Source organism: Colobus angolensis, unplaced genomic scaffold (assembly GCF_000951035.1).
Source record: "Colobus angolensis palliatus isolate OR3802 unplaced genomic scaffold, Cang.pa_1.0 Scaffold99, whole genome shotgun sequence".
NCBI classification, from domain to species: domain Eukaryota; kingdom Metazoa; phylum Chordata; class Mammalia; order Primates; family Cercopithecidae; genus Colobus; species Colobus angolensis.
Genome location: NW_012123931.1, coordinates 730,849 through 746,879, shown reverse-complemented (window position 1 = coordinate 746,879; position 16,031 = coordinate 730,849). Strand labels below are relative to the sequence as shown.

Sequence of the window (16,031 nt, the reverse complement as noted above, 5' to 3'; positions counted from 1 at the left end):
GATAGTGTCAATCTCCTGACTTTGTGATCCGCTTGCCTCAGCCTCCCAAAGTGCTGGGATTACAGACGTGAGCCACGACACCCGGCCGACTCACTATAATTTTCAAAGTAGATTTATATCCGTTGTAACATCCCAGAATTGAACAGAATCTTAGACATCATCTAGGCTCATGTCCAGCTGAGTCTTGAGTGCCCTCTGCTACTACAGTGGTGTGACCTTCCAGGTACCTCTTTCAGGATGAAGAAGAATGTCATACCACACCAAACAGCCCACTTCGCTTTTGGGTGTTCTCATTATTAGAATTTTTTTTTTTTTTTTTTTTTTTCAGAAATAGGATCTCACTGTGTTACCCAGGCTGGAGTGCAGTGAGGCGATCATAGCTCACTGTAGCCTCGAACTCCTTGGCTCCAGTGATGCTCCTGCCTCAGCCTCCCAAGCAGCTAGGACTATAGGCGTGTACCACCACACCTAGCCCTAGAAAATTTTCCATAGATTTATTTCATATATGCTTTCTAGTAACATGTCTCCCCTGGGTTCATAAATAAATACTTCTTCAGTTTGAAGATAGCCTTTGTGTCCTTCAGGTCTGAGCTAAACTTCTGAATTCCTTCAAATATTCCTTGGGTGACATTATTTCCAGATACTTTTACCACACAGATTGCTTTACTTGGGAACTTTCATACTTCTGTGTCCTGAATTAGAGCTGCACCCAGTGCTGGACACAGCAGTTCCAGAATAGTCATATAGTGCACTGGAGCAGGACTAAACCTTCCTTGTTGTGTACATTGTACTCCTTTTAGTCAAAATTGACTTATATTCTTTGTTAATCAAGCAGTGCTGTTTTCTCATTTGAACTGCTAGGCACCTAATTTGCTAAGTCTTTTTTCCCACTTATTGTTGACAAGCTGTATTCCATTCCCTGTTACTTACCGTCTTCCCATCTCAAGCATGTGGAATTAGTTTTTATAATCTAAAAATAAGACTTAAGTCATTTGTATATATTTCCTCCTGTTTTTAGTCCTCACGTTTATTTGTAGGTAAACCTTATTGTGATTACTTTCTCCTCCTTGAAGCTATCTTCACTTTGCTTCTAGGGCACCATACTCTCCTGGTTTTCTTCTTACCCTACTGGTGACTATTTTTTAGTTTCTTTTGCTGGTTTCTTTTCATCTCTCCTGGTTCTAAACTTTGGGGTATCCCAAGGATCAATCCTCAGACTCTAGACTCACTAGAATGAGTTTCTAGTTTTAAATACCAGCTCTGTGTTGATGGTTTCCAAATATCTCAAGCCCAGACTCCTCCTCTGAATTTGGGCTTGTGTATTTATTCAGCCATTCAACACATATGTATCGAATAGCTACTGTATGTGAGACTGTTCTAAGCCCTGGGGATATATCTGTGAAACAAAAGAGACAAAAATCCCTATTCTTGGGAAGCTTATTTCACATAACTTCCAATCCAGTGTCTCCACTGTGATGTATAATAGGCATCTCACATTTAACCAGTTCAAAACTGAATTCCTAGTTTTCCTCCTGAGACATGCTTTCTTCACTTTCTTCCCCATTTCTATGAATGGCAACCACAGTCTTCCAGTTACGCAGGCCAAAAAGCATTGAGCCATTTTTTACTCCTCTTTCTCACACCCACATCCAGTTTATCAGGAAGTCTGTTGACTTGCCTTTCTGAATATTTTCAGAATCCAACCACTTCCCACATCCATGGTTACCATCCTGATTCATACACCATTATCTCTCTCTCTTTTTTTTTTTTTTTATTATACTTTAAGTTCTAGGGTACATGTGCATAACGTGCAGGTTTGTTACATATGTATACTTGTGCCATGTTGGTGTGCTGCACCCATCAACTCGTCAGCACCCATCAATTCATCATTTATATCAGGTATAACTCCCAATGCAATCCCTCCCCCCTCCCCCCTCCCCATGATAGGCCCCAGTGTGTGATGTTCCCCTTCCCGAGTCCAAGTGATCTCATTGTTCAGTTCCCACCTATGAGTGAGAACATGCGGTGTTTGGTTTTCTGTTCTTGTGATAGTTTGCTAAGAATGATGGTTTCCAGCTGCATCCATGTCCCTACAAAGGACGCAAACTCATCCTTTTTTATGGCTGCATAGTATTCCGTGGTGTCATACACCATTATCTCTCACTTGGATAATTAAAGCAGCCTCCTAATTGGTCTTCCTGCTTCTACCTTGGCTCTTCTAAAGAGTTTTCAACCCAGTAGATGCAGTGCTCATTGTTCAAATGAAGTCAGAGTACATAACTTCTGTGTTCAAAACCTTACAGTGGCTTCCCATATCACTCAGTAAAATTTTTTTTTGTTTTTTTTTTTTTTGAGACAGAGTCTCACTCTGTCGCCCAGGCTGGAGTGCAGTGGCTGGATCTCAGCTCACTGCAAGCTCCGTCTCCCAGGTTTATGCCATTCTCCTGCCTCAGCCTCCCAAGTAGCCAGGACTACAGGCACCTGCCACCTCACCCAGCTAGTTTTTTTGTATTTTTTAGTAGAGACGGGGTTTCACCGTGTTAGCCAGGATGGTCTCAATCTCCTGACCTCGTGATCCACCCATCTCGGCCTCCCAAAGTGCTGGGATTACAGGCTTGAGCCACCGCGCTGGGCCAAAAGTTTTATAATGGTTTCCAAGACCCTACCTGATCTTCTCTGCTCCCTCTCTGACCTCATTTCCTATTACTCTTCTCGTTACTCAACTCGCTTTAGCCACACTGGCCTTCTTGCTGTTTCTTGAACATGTCATGCACACTTCTGGCTCCAAGCCTTGGGATTTTCTGCTCTTTTACCTAAAACACCCTTCCTCCAGGTGTCCACATGGCTTTCTTCCTCACTTTCTATAGAATTTTGCTTAAATAATGCCTTAGAAATGGCTTCCCCAACCACCCTATGTAAAGTAGCTTCACACACATTCCTACTTCTTCATTTCCTAGCCATGTCCCTTGCTCTTGTATCACACCATACATTACATATTATATATTTGTTCGTTTATATCTTCCTGCACTAAAATGTAAGCTTTATGAGAAAAAGGTCATAGATTGTATTGCTGAACTCCAGTTCCTAGAATGGGGCTTGCCACATAGTTGGCCATCAGTGAATATTTGTTGAATGAATGAATCATGATTGACTAGGTTCTCTGGAGTAGGCATAATAAAGTTCCTACAACAGTATCTATATTTGAATCTCCAGAACCTATGAATAGTACCTTGCTTGGCTTAAGGGATCTTGCAGATATGATTAAGTTAAGGATCTTTAGATGGTGAGATTATCCTGGATAATTCAGGGGGGCCCAATGTAATCACAAGGGTCCTTATAAATAAAGACAGGAGGCAAGAAAGTCAGCGTTAGAAAGAGATTTGAAGATATTCCGTTGCTGGCTTTGAAGCTGCAATAAGGGGCCATAAGCCAACGAATTGAGGCATATTCTAGAAGGTGGAAAAGGCAAGGCAATGGATTCTCCCCTGGAGCCTCCAAAAGGAACACAGCTCTTGTAACAACTTGATTTTAGCCTAGTGAGATCTGTTTTGAATTTCTGGCCTTCAGAACTGTAAAATATTCATTTTTTATTGTTTTGAGCCACTACCTTGTGGTAATTATTCCAGCAACAATAGGAAACTGATACACCCACCTGCCCCTGTTAGACTGTAACGCCTCTAGAACAGGGGCTTGATCTTCCTTAACCTTGCCCATCGCAGGTGCTCAGAGTTCCTGGAGCACAGGTACTTTGGTTTTTTAGACAGAATATCTGACAGAATATCATGCCTGTTTGTGCTCACCTTAAACCCTGATGAATGTCGTTGTCGCTGGATACGGTCTGGCTTTCTCAGAATATCCCAGGACATAATATCCAAAAACTGGGATACTGCTGAGAAATAATTTACTTCTCCTTGAACAGTGAAGTTCTCATCCATCATTGGGGGAGACAATGACTTAATCTCACCCACTACAACACTCTGCAGATCTTTGAGTGCAGGTCTATGGGTTTAAGGGCTAAAATGGGATGTTCTCACAAAATCCCTCAGGGATTCCAGAACAAAGCCAAAATCCAAGAAGCTAAGAGAACAATCTAGAAGATCACCTGCACTGAAGATCATAGTGAATGTTACCAAGCTGGAAATCTAGGGACCATGGAAATGAGGGCAAACAAACAGAAGAAAAGGGATTATAGAGTCTGGAACTGTCACAGCTGCTTTTTTAGGCCAACTAAGGCCCAGTGTATAAGTGGCTTATGAAGATGGAATGGACGGCACTTCATGCCCACACAAATCATGCTGTTTTTGCCCAGCTGTACTCTCCTTTAAGGTAAAGTAGGGTTTTCAGGCATTGTGCAGTATTAATGAAAAACCAATTTTACTTTTTCCTAATTGAATCTAGCTTTTGATGAACAGAAATGAATGTCTCACTAAGATCTCCAGTCCTGAAGACCTAACAAAAACACCTTAAAATCTGGTAAAATTACGAAGATCTCAGAATGTACTATGCAAAATTTCAGATCTTATTTTTCACATCTTCTATGTATTTGTTAAAGAAAACTTCATGACTCATGCCTGATATGAATAAGGCCTTTTACTTTTTTCTTATAAACATTTAGGCTTAAAGTGATTATAACTGACAGTTAAGACCAACAGAAGCCAGTGGCCTGCTCATGGACAAATTATCTGTACTTCAAGCTAAATCAAAAGTAAACATTCTCTACGGTCCCTTCAGGTCTACATTAGTCCTGTGGAAGCCAAATGGGACAGTCAAACCCTCCCCTTACCCCCATATATCCTGTGGACTCTTCAACGTGAATGGTCTTTTCCATGAAGCACTATTTTATGCGTTTTGAACCATTTCCACATCTAAGTTCTTAAATGCTTATTTAACAGATTTTCCTCAATTACCATCTTTATTTCATTAGGATAATATCTGCAAAAGACTGGGCTGTATTGCTTTATAATCCATCAGATTAGTGTTTTCCTAAATAATGGTGCAGGAGAGAATATGTTCTGATAACCTTCACTTTTTTTTTTTTTAAGATTTTTTATATGTATTCTTTGGAAGAGGAAATAGCAGTGAATTATTGTCACTTAATAAATGCTCAGAAAGACTAAGTATTATAAAATGTTTTAAATGACAAAGCTATATTCCTGAATATTTGTATTAGAATATGCTGATAATCAGTTTAAAAGCAACACAAGAGTAAAGGGGAAGTCACCATTCTGAATCACAGGGCAGTAAAACTGTTGTCACCAGCAATGATGTCACTCATCCTCAAGGTTCTGAAAGCCTATTAGAAATCAGCTTTAGGGAGAAATATCTTCTGACTTGTCACTGGTTCTAAAAGGCAATCAGTGTTAAACAAACACAGGCCCCTTTTTGGAACCTATATAATAAACTCAGACACATTAATCTCTACTCACGTCTCTAGTCAGGGTCTGACCCCTAACTCTTTTGGCTTTAGTGGAAGGAAGTAAGGGTCAGCTGACATTAGCTAACAGAAGTTTGTGTAACGGTTCAGATATACATATAAGCAAATAAATATCATTTCTTAAACTTTTTATTGAGTGCTGTGAGACAAAAATATCTCCCCTTGACAATACAAGATTGCATTATAGTCTCTGTATATCTTAACAGTATTTACTTTAATCACAAAATTTGACTTAAAAGGAGGCATCGAGAGGAAAGAGGAGGTCAGCCTCTGTTTGACCTGGATGTTTTTTGGTCCGTGGACAAAGCACTGACCCTAAACAGTCAAAAGCCCTGGGTGATATTCCTGCCACTACAAATTTGTATGACCTAAAACACTTCACCTTATTTCTCTAGGTCTCACTTACCTCATGTGTACAGTGAGAGGACGAATAACTTCTCTACCAACTATGAAAACCCAGTAAGAACGAGATAAGGTGACACATATGAATGTACTTGGCAGATCCTGCCGTATAAATGAGATGACAGTATTTCATAAGAGAGCTTGAGTAGAGAACAACGTATACGAAAATGTCATGCCGCTTGGCTGTATTCTTAGAAATATTAGAAATAGTGCACATTCAAGAAATAAATGTGTACCGTGGTTATGAATACAACTGCTTTGATGCAACTAGCAAAATGAATAAAATGATCCCTTTGGAAAAACTAAGTTATGAATTGAGAAAACTAGACAAGATACTAGAAATTTGCCAGTCAGCACCTCTCAATTCTTGTTTAATTAGTGACACCTCTTGAGTGCTTCTGGGAAAGATGATGAAGTAAGCATAGTTCTTCAAGGACTACCTCCCATCCAGCTGAAAGGAATGCCAAATGACAACCTATATATATGTGTATAGATGTATGCATGTATGTGTGTGTGTATATATACATGTATACACACACACACACATACACACCCCTGTACACACACTAACCCAGATTTTTAACACTAACTCATAGTGTTAAAAAGTAGGGAAAGGTAGTATGCCATGCCAGAAACATAAAAGCACTCCTGCTCAGTGTTGTGTAGATCATGCCACATTAAAGGAAGACATTGAGTAGAAACTTGTAACTTGCCTTCCTGAGAAAAATCAGTGTCATGAAGAAAGAGCACTAAGAGACCTGAGGTTTTGTGCAGTGGTTACAAGTGGCTATAGCAACTCCAGACCTTACATCTCAGATTCAAACCCAGTAGAGGAAAAAGTGATGACTTCTTCCCAAGTGTCTCAGCAAAAGTATCTCCCTCTATCCCATTAGCTCTGATTGTGACATGTGCCATCCCTGAGTAATGCTCAACAGCCAGAGAAATGTGTGGCTTAACCTTAGGCCTGGGTATCCTTGAGCCAGAGTAAATAGGGAGGGAGATCTATGTGAAGCATATTGGCTGTGAGTTAAAGAGAGATGATTCCTTAGAAATCTTTGTACAGTTTTTGTTTAAAAGGGTGAATGCTTGGCAGCCATGTTTACTATAACTGCCTGCTCTTAGTCACTAGATGCTTCACATATACCTTAGTTCAGAATTGCTTGACTAGCTCAGTTGGTAGAGCATGGGACTCTTAATCCCAGAGTCAGTCGGTTCAACCCTCACATTGAGTGGTTCTACTTTTTTTTTTAACACCTGTGAAAAGAAGGGAAATTTTTAAAAAATAAATAAAAGAAAAAACAAAATAAAAAATATCTTAGTTCGGCCAGGCGCAGTGGCTCACCCCTGTAATCCCAGCACTTTGGGAGGCCTAGGCGGGTGGATCACGGGGTCAGGAGATCAAGACCATCCTGGCTAACACGGTGAAACCCTGTCTTTACTAAAAACGCAAAAATTAGCTGGGCGTGGTGGCGGGCGCCTGTAGTCCCAGCTAGTCGGGAGGCTGAGACAGGAGGATGGCGTGAACCTGGGAGGCAGAGCTTGTAGTGAGCCGAGATCACGCCACTGCACTCCAGCGTGGGCAACAGAGCGAGACTCCATCTCAACAATAAAAAATAATAAAAAAAAAAATACCTTAGTTCAAGGATGAGGTAGATTTAGCATACCCCTGCTGCTTTACTATTGATTTTAGGAATTCATTTGCCACTGCCATTGTCTCTTCTTGCTCTTCTGTAACATTACCTGCCGTGGTAGCTAAGCTGACTTCATCTGATTTGTGTAGACCTAATCCAGTACTTGCTTGTTCTTGGAACTGTGGCTTCTACAACCTGTCCCACCTGTACTCCTCAATGTTGGAAAAGGGGCTTCAAAAGCAGCTGAAGAATCTCCCTATCACAGTATACCAACACATTACTGGGTTTTTGAGGCCTCATGCTTTCCTAATAGCTGCCTCCTCTAAGAAGAGTTCCTTTATCCAGAAAGGAAGCTAGGGGTGTATTTTGGCCTCTGAGTCCCAAAAGCTTTCACAGACTCTGTCCACTTTGTCCAGACCCAGGATACTAAACAAAGTGAGGCTACAAAGTGTGGGATGGGTGGTTGGCAGCCTCAGCACTGGCTGCAGAGTGCTCAGTTGACACTGCTGCAGCAGGCTGGTCTTCCAGAAGAAAAAGAAAGCCACAGTGCAGTTGGTGGGGAGGGATTTATTCCTTGAAGTTCTTTGTTACCATATTACACAACTCAGATGGTTTGTTTTTAATGGTCTGATTGTCTTGTTTCATTTAACCTATACAAATTGCTAACATCCTTTAAGTAGTTTTTCTCAAAGAATTGAATGTTTCTTTGTCAGGTCATACAGCATATTTGACAATAATCGCCCGGATCCCACAGGGCTGACAGCTGCACTTCAGGCAACCGACCTGGCTGGAGTTCTTCATATGCTCTACTGTGTCCTCTTCCATGGCACCATCTTGGACCCTAGCACTGCCAGTCCCAAGGAAAATTACACCCAAAATACCATCCAAGTAGCCATTCAGAGTTTACGTTTCTTCAACAGCTTTGCAGCTCTTCATCTGCCTGCTTTTCAGGTACCAAGTATTGGTTTATATCAATGTTAACCAATTGAGAGTTAATATTTTCATGTAGATAGGATGTCAGGTTCTTCTCCTGAATTGGGGTATAAGGAATAAACTACAATAAATGGAATTATAATATATGTTATAATTTATTAAGCTACTATTTTCTGGGAACTGTATTAGATGCTCTGTAACATCTAGCATTCTCATTTATTCTCATAGCTACCATGCAAAGTATTGTTATACCCATTTTACAGATAGAGAAGCTGACAGTTAAGTAATTTGCCCACGGTTACATGTTTGTGAACCAGGACTAGTAACTGTGACTCTCCCACCCCAAAGCCTGTGTTCATCCTTTGCCATGCTGCTATTTATAAACCTTTTGTCTGGAATTCTTTAGATCAGGACATTATCATCTCATCAACTTTTAAATATTAAGGAAAGTAATGGTTTCTTATGTAAATAGAACCAAAATTAGATAAATTATTTGATTGATATGACTTTCTATGCATGGTTTAGCTGATTTTGTGTCCAATGTAAAGTATATAACTAGCTTTTTAGATAAATTCTTTGATTGATATGACTTTCTATGGATGGTTTAGCTGATTTTGTGTTCAGTGTAAAGTGTATAACTAGCTTTACAGGGATTTGCATCTTTAGCTATTAAGTTTTTGTAGCTAAAGAAAGAAGAATTGCTTTATGCTATAACACCAGACTGTCAGCCTGGAAACAGATTTTTTTTTTCATGTAGGAAATTTAATTTTCAAAAACACTGAACCTTTGGAACAGAGCAAGCCCCAAGGAATAGACTTTCTCTTTCAGTTTATTAACTGTCAAGTGATTTCATTAAAAAAGGAATAAACTTGGCAGATGATGAACCCATAATTTAGATGAATTGCTTTGCTCAGAGGGAAAAAGGTTATAGAGATACAAATGTATGAAAATAGTGGACTTTGCCATTCTGAGATGGAAGGAATACTTCTATATTGTAGCTGATGACAAATGTACAGTTCTTTAATTGATGTCTTCCTGTCATTTTGTTCAAAAAAGGAAATTTGTGACTAAGTTGTATCATTGGATCTAGTATCTTTCAACTTTGTAGAATTAGTTTATCTGTCATGAGAACAGAAATCCCTTCCTTTGGGTTAATGCTTTTCTGTCTCCAGAGCAATTCAACTAGCCTTAGGTGGTAACTGACTGCACAAGAGTTCTGGGAGGTTACAGTCACATATAAATGAGAGATATCTGCTTCAAAAAAATGTCAGTGGTTCTCGCCTCAGGGTTGAACATAACATCTGTGTTTTTTGAAGACCTAAGCCCACTGTATTCTGTCTGGAAACAGTTTGGAAATCAGGGAACCTTAACTTTACATGCTTAGGATATGGAGTCTACCAATCTACCCATCAGCTGTGTCGAAAGGGAGTGATTTCTTTTGTTAATAGATTATGGAATAGCAAATATCTAAAAACTGTCTCTTAGCTTCCTGTTTCACGGGTCTTCTTGACCAACATTTATACTGCTACAGGGGACTCCACATCATAAACAAGCATCTAGGATAAGTCAGCTGTTCAGTCAGTCACTCTGTCAGGGAGCCCCAGGTCCCTGCTCCCTGCCCCTCTCCTCCTGTGAACTTGTGGCCTGTGCAGGCTCACTCACAAAGGAGCACCATTGAACTTCAACCAGACCTGCTCCCTAGTGGCCTTTAAGCCTAAAGGGCTTAATAATGGGCAATAATGTCAAGTGATTTCATTAAAGAAGGAAAAGAAAAATCAAAAGCCTATTTCTGGAATCTTTGGTGCCCAACTAAGACAAAAAACATTTCTCCTTTCCAGATCCTTGCTATATCCAACTTGAAACTTATCCACACTTGAGCCACTTTTGCCGAAAACAGCAGGAATAAAACAAGAGTGGCTCAAGAGGGTTCAACTGTTCTCCAAATCAGTGTCCCTAGGGATAAAAAGAAATGAAATAACAAAATAAATAAAAAACAATTATTCTAAAAATCAAATGCCCTGGCTGTCATTTGGAATGCCCTTTCTTGACTGGTCCTCACAATTCTCCAGTACCTTTTCTTCCTTCTTTTCATGCAACTCTATATTTCCTTCTCAGTTCTTTCCTTCCTGTTTTTTCTTCTTTTTTGTCTCTCTCCTGTCTCTCCTCTCTTCTTTTATTTTATCAGTCTCGCCATTACTCTTTCTCATTCTCTTCCTAGCTATAGTTTCCAAGTAGCCTTTACCCTTCATGTTTCTTTCTGACTCCTCATCAGCATGTGAGGGGACCTAAATGCCCAGAATTTCTAGCATTGGGGCCTTTAATATATACCAATGACTATGTGTTTTTTCTTGATTACTTTTATGCATTTACAAACAAACAGATGAACTTAGTAGGGGAAACATTTATTTCTGATCACAGATTCTAGGAGTTCAGAATTCAGATGGGGCTTATCACAGTGGAAATTACTTGTCTCTGCTCCATGATGTCATGGCTATAGCTAAGAGCTAAAATCATCTGGAGGCTCTTTACTCTTATGTTTGATGCCTGGGATGACTCAAAGACAAGATTCACCTAGGACTGGTGGCCAGAGCATCTACCTACTGCTTCTCCATGTGACTTGGACTTTTTAAAACACTATGCTGTCTCGATTCTGAGTGGGAGTGTCCTAAGAGGAAGCTTCCAGAAAGCAAGTGTTCCAAGAGAAACCAACAAAAGCTACAGGACTTTTTATGACTTAGCCTCAGAAGGCATACACTTACTTATCAACCATACTTTATTGGTTGAATCAGTCATAAGCCTTCCATATTCAAGGGAAGGGAAACATAGGCTTCACCAGCTATGTTCAACACGTCTGTCTACATAGACACCGTTGATGTAGATGGACGTGATCAAGACCGTAAGCTTAAGTAAATTAAATACATAGTATTTGTACTGTATAGCAATGGATGAGTTTTCCAGAAAAGTACTATTTTTGTGATAGCTATGGTCAGAGAAACTCATGTTCTGGTTCATCAAAACAACTTACATGTCAAAAGTGAGATTTTAGGAACTATGTATGTAAAGGACAGGAAAAGAGATTTTAAGTGGAAAGAAGAGAAAGTGTACATCTCAGCATGATCTGACCTCAGAAAAATCTGAGAGATAATTTATGAATTGCCTGGGAGGCTCACAGGAACTGAAGAAAAAAACTGAAGTGAGATAAATTGTCTGACCTGCTGAAGAGTTAGATGAGATGATATAAGACTTGTTGATGATTTGGGTTTGAATGCATCACAAGAATACAGAGCTGTTACAGGGAGACATCCTCATTAGACCCCTGGATCTGGAGTCAGAATGACCTGACTTTGAGCCATCACATTACCTCTTCAAATTGTATGACATTAGACAAGTTATTTGAACACTTAAGACTCCATTTCCTCATCTGTAAAATAGAGATTAAGAACACCTACCTCACAAGACTATTTGAGGATTAAATATCATTGCATAAAAGTGCTATGCTCACTAGCAGATAGTAGGCCCTCAGAAAATGTGAACTGACTCAGTTTCTGAAAAGAAGAATTTACCTAAACTGTCTTGCAGATGCTGAGTCAGTGTTCCTTCACCCTCTTCAAAGCCACAAACCTATGTACTTACTTTGTGTGGGAACCCGTCATGTAATAGTACAAAAGGTTATCCATTAGAGTATTTTCCTAGCTGATTCCATTTCATTGTATACTAATAAGGCTGTCAAAATATTTTTCTCTTTTCAGCAAAGAGTCTGATTTCACTCTGAATTCATATTGGCATGGGTGGCCTTGAGACTGGGGATATTGTATATTGCATTCAGTTTGACAGTTTTTACAATTGAAGGTGGTCTCAGGAAACAAATCAATGTACTGACTTGGCAATTAATTCTGGCTAAAAAGGAAATATAGTTTCCTTGAAGAATTGGTTTAATTTTTATATTCAAACTTATATGCCCCTTGACCTGCTCTTATCAGTGAAGGTTAAACAGAGGGCACTGGGTCACAGCATGCTGGACGTGACTAATTAAATAAAGGCTGAGCTGAGAAAGTGTCACTACTTGATTTAAAGGAGCAAAGCCCTTCTGAAGTCTCTTTGGGGCTTGAAGAACATTTTTTTTTTGTTTTGGGGCTGTGAAACAGACAAAAGGCACTCTTAAAATTTAGCAATAATTTTGTTTCAAGAATGCTCACTAAAATGGCTCTGTTTCACCCAGTTAGGTAAAGTGAATCCATTGAAACGTCCAAGCTGCAACGCATCCAACCTGGTTCAAGCCCACTCAGACCTCAAATCAAAAGATGAGTTTAAAACGCTGCCTTTTCCCACAGGCCAGCAGTGGTGCTTCATTCCAGTGTGGGCTGCGAGTGTATTCTGTGGGCTTCGCCTCTCCCCTTTGCCCTCCTGTCGCTCTGTCTGTTTGACATGTTTATTAAATAGAGCTGCACAGACTCAGACTCTCTTCTTGAGTCGCCCACCGCCGACAGCCCTTTGCCTGTCTGGAGAAAGGATCCCAGAAGTCCCATAGCTGAGGGGTTTCATGGTTTTAGGGAGAATTTTTTGTATTTTTTTTTTACATTCTTTTGGGAGCCTTTGATTTATAGAGCTACTTATTTGAATAATAACTAGTTGTTATTTATAATTTTTGTTTAAACATAAATAATTAGAAATATATGTTTAACTGTGTACAAGAAAATATTTTCTCCTTCAGAAAAAAATTGTTGGAATTTAGCTAAGTGGTAGATTTACAGGTGAATTTTAGGTTTTTTATGCTTTTCCAGATTTTCTACAGTAAGAATATTTGTATATGAGAAAAATTAAGTTATTAAAAATAGAATAAATAACTGTGCTTTAGGTAGACAATGTCTTGATCCACGTGGTATAGGCATTTGGTCTGCTACTGGCCCTTTTCAGGTTAAACATTGTATTTATTATTGTCATTTGTTAGAAAAAGAATCCCTAAACTGAAGTGTTAAGTATAGTACTGTAGAAATGTCATGTTTTTCCAGCACCGTGGCAGAAAGTGCACAGGGCCAGTCTTGCTTTGTGATTTGCAGCCTTGGCTCTCCCTGGGCTGAGGGCTTCTAACTGCTCCTTGTCTTTGTCAGTCTATTGTAGGGGCAGAGGGCTTGTCCCTTGCATTCCGGCACATGGCCAGCTCCCTGCTGGGCCACTGCAGCCAAGTCTCCTGTGAAAGCCTCCTTCATGAGGTCATCGTCTGTGTGGGCTACTTCACTGTTAACCACCCAGATAACCAGGTAAGAGGCCCTGGAAAGTTCCTTAGAACATTCCCCCAGTGCTGAGAGTGTGACGTATTGGAATGAGAAAAGGCAGGCTAATGGGCTGGAACCCAAATGTCCTCTGTAAAGCCCTTTAACCAGACGCCAGGAATATGCCTCTAGCTCCTTCTCTTCAAATAGATTTTTTTTCTTTGGGAGACAGAGGCTTGCTCTGTCACCCAGGCTGGAATGCAGTGGTGCAATCTCGGCTCACTGCAACCTCCACCTTCCAGGTTCAAGCAATTCTAATGCCTCAGCCTCCCAAGTAGCTGGGATTACAGGCACCCACCACCACACCTGGCTAATTTTTTGTATTTTTAGTAGAGATGGGGTTTCACCATGTTGGTCAGGCAGGTCTTGAACTCCTGACCTCAGGTGATCCGCCTGCCTTGGCCTCCCAAAGTGCTGAGATTACAGGTATGAGCCACTACACCTGGCCCTCTTCAAATAGATTCGATAAGAACTAGATTAGCATTAGGGCCTCCTCTTAGAGCTATAAAATAAAGTATTTGTAATAAAATATTCTTAAGCCACAGAGAAGCATGTACTCTCTTACCATGTAGATTCTTTACTATCTACTTCCTTACCACGTGGAGTCTGCTGCTCTAGCTATCAGGGTTTTTGTTTTGATAAGGTAGCTTACATCTTCCAAGTTGGGTCACTTTTCATATAGTATTAGAGTCTGGTGTTCTATGAAACTGTTCTTGACTCCTGGCTTCTGCCTAGGTGCTTAGAATCTTCCTTTGGTGTTGGTGGGAGGCTGAGAAGGTAGGACTCTCCCGCTTAGGTCACTCATAGTAGTTTTGCTTTAAACTACTTTAATTATTTGGTTTCTGAGCAATATTTCATAGATTTTTTTTTAAAAAAAAAGATTTCATTTGTAAATAGGCTTCTGCTTTTTTTTTTTAAGACAAGTTCCTGCTCTGTCATTCAGGCTGGAATGCAGTGGCATGATCATGGCTCACTGCAGCCTTGACCCCCTGGGCTCAAGCGATCCTCCCACGTCAGCCTCCTGAGTAGCTGGGTCCACATGCGGATACCGTCACACCCAGCTAATTTTTGTAGAGACGGGGCTTTGCCATGTTGCCTAGGCTGGTCTTGAACTCCTGGGCTCAAGCAATCCTCCCACCTTGGCCTCCCAAAGTGCTGGGATTACAGGTGTGAGCCACCACACCTGGCCCACTTTATGCTTTTTTAAGATGTTGGAAAATCTGTTATAGATTTTTTACTAATAATAAAGTACCTTATTTCTCTTTATTTTTGAAACCAGGATTATGGCATAACTAGCATATCAAATAGTAACTCCTCACAACCTCATTTATCTAAAGCCCCCTACTTGGCCGGGCGCAGTGGCTCACACCTATAAACCCTGCACTTTTGGAGGCCAAGGCAGGCAGATCACCTGAGGTCAGGAGTTTGAGACCAGCCACATATTCACCAACATGGAGAAACCCCGTCTCTACTGAAAATACAAAATTAACTGGGCATAGTGACGCATGCCTGTAATCCCAGCTACTCGGAGGCTGAGGCAGGAGGAGGCAGAAGTTGCGATGAGCCGAGATTGCACCATTGTACCCCAGCCTGGGCAACAAGAGCGAAACTCCATCTTAAAAAAAAAAGAAAAAGCTCCCTACTCAGCCAACCTTAATTGTATAGATTATAGCTAAGAAAGAAAAGCCTCTGAGCAACCCCTTAACTCTTACTCTAAACTTTCATTTTTTTTTTCTTTTGAGACAGAGTCTTGCTGTGTCACCCAGGCTATAGTGCAGTGGTGTGATCTTGGCTCACTGCAACCTCTGCCTCCCAGGTTCAAGCAATCCTCCTGTCTCAGCCTCCTGAGTAGCTGGGATTACAGGCACCCACTACCATGCCCAGCTAATTTTTGTATTTTTAGTATAGACGGGAATTCACCATCTTGGCGAGGCTGGTCTGGAACTCCTGACCTCGTGATCCACCCACCTTGGCCTCCCAAAGTACTGGGATTACAGGTGTGAGCCACCGTGCCCAGCCTTACTCTAAACTTCCTAATTTTTATTGTAGGCAAATCTCTAACAAGTATGTTTGCAAGGTTTATCTAGCCTGCAGCAAACTAGATCTGGGCAGGAATAAAAGAGATGGTTGTGGTGGTAGAGCCAAGTACAAGGTGAGAAACTGCACAATGAGAGCTGAAATTGCTTTCCTGAGAAGGAGAAAAAAGACAGAAAAAAAAAAAAATAAGGTAGGCCCAAGAACTCAGAAGTCACAGCCATCTGGGTTCAAAGGGACACTAAGCCCTGCTCTGTATTTCCTAGATGATTGTTGATGCCTCTAATACCTCAAGTAAGCATAGAGGCAAAGTGTATGTTCAGTCAT

The 16,031-nt window shown here is 40.6% G+C and overlaps 1 protein-coding gene across 1 annotated transcript in view; it reads left to right on the top strand.

Annotated features, from left to right (window-relative positions):
* Positions 1–16,031, top strand: part of SCAPER (S-phase cyclin A-associated protein in the ER) — a 565,180-nt gene that overhangs the window by 522,620 nt on the left and 26,529 nt on the right. The window contains exons 28-29 of the mRNA XM_011932825.1: positions 8,181–8,418; positions 13,509–13,658. Of these exons, the coding sequence (XP_011788215.1) occupies positions 8,181–8,418; positions 13,509–13,658 (388 nt within the window). The remainder of the gene's footprint in view (positions 1–8,180; positions 8,419–13,508; positions 13,659–16,031) is intronic.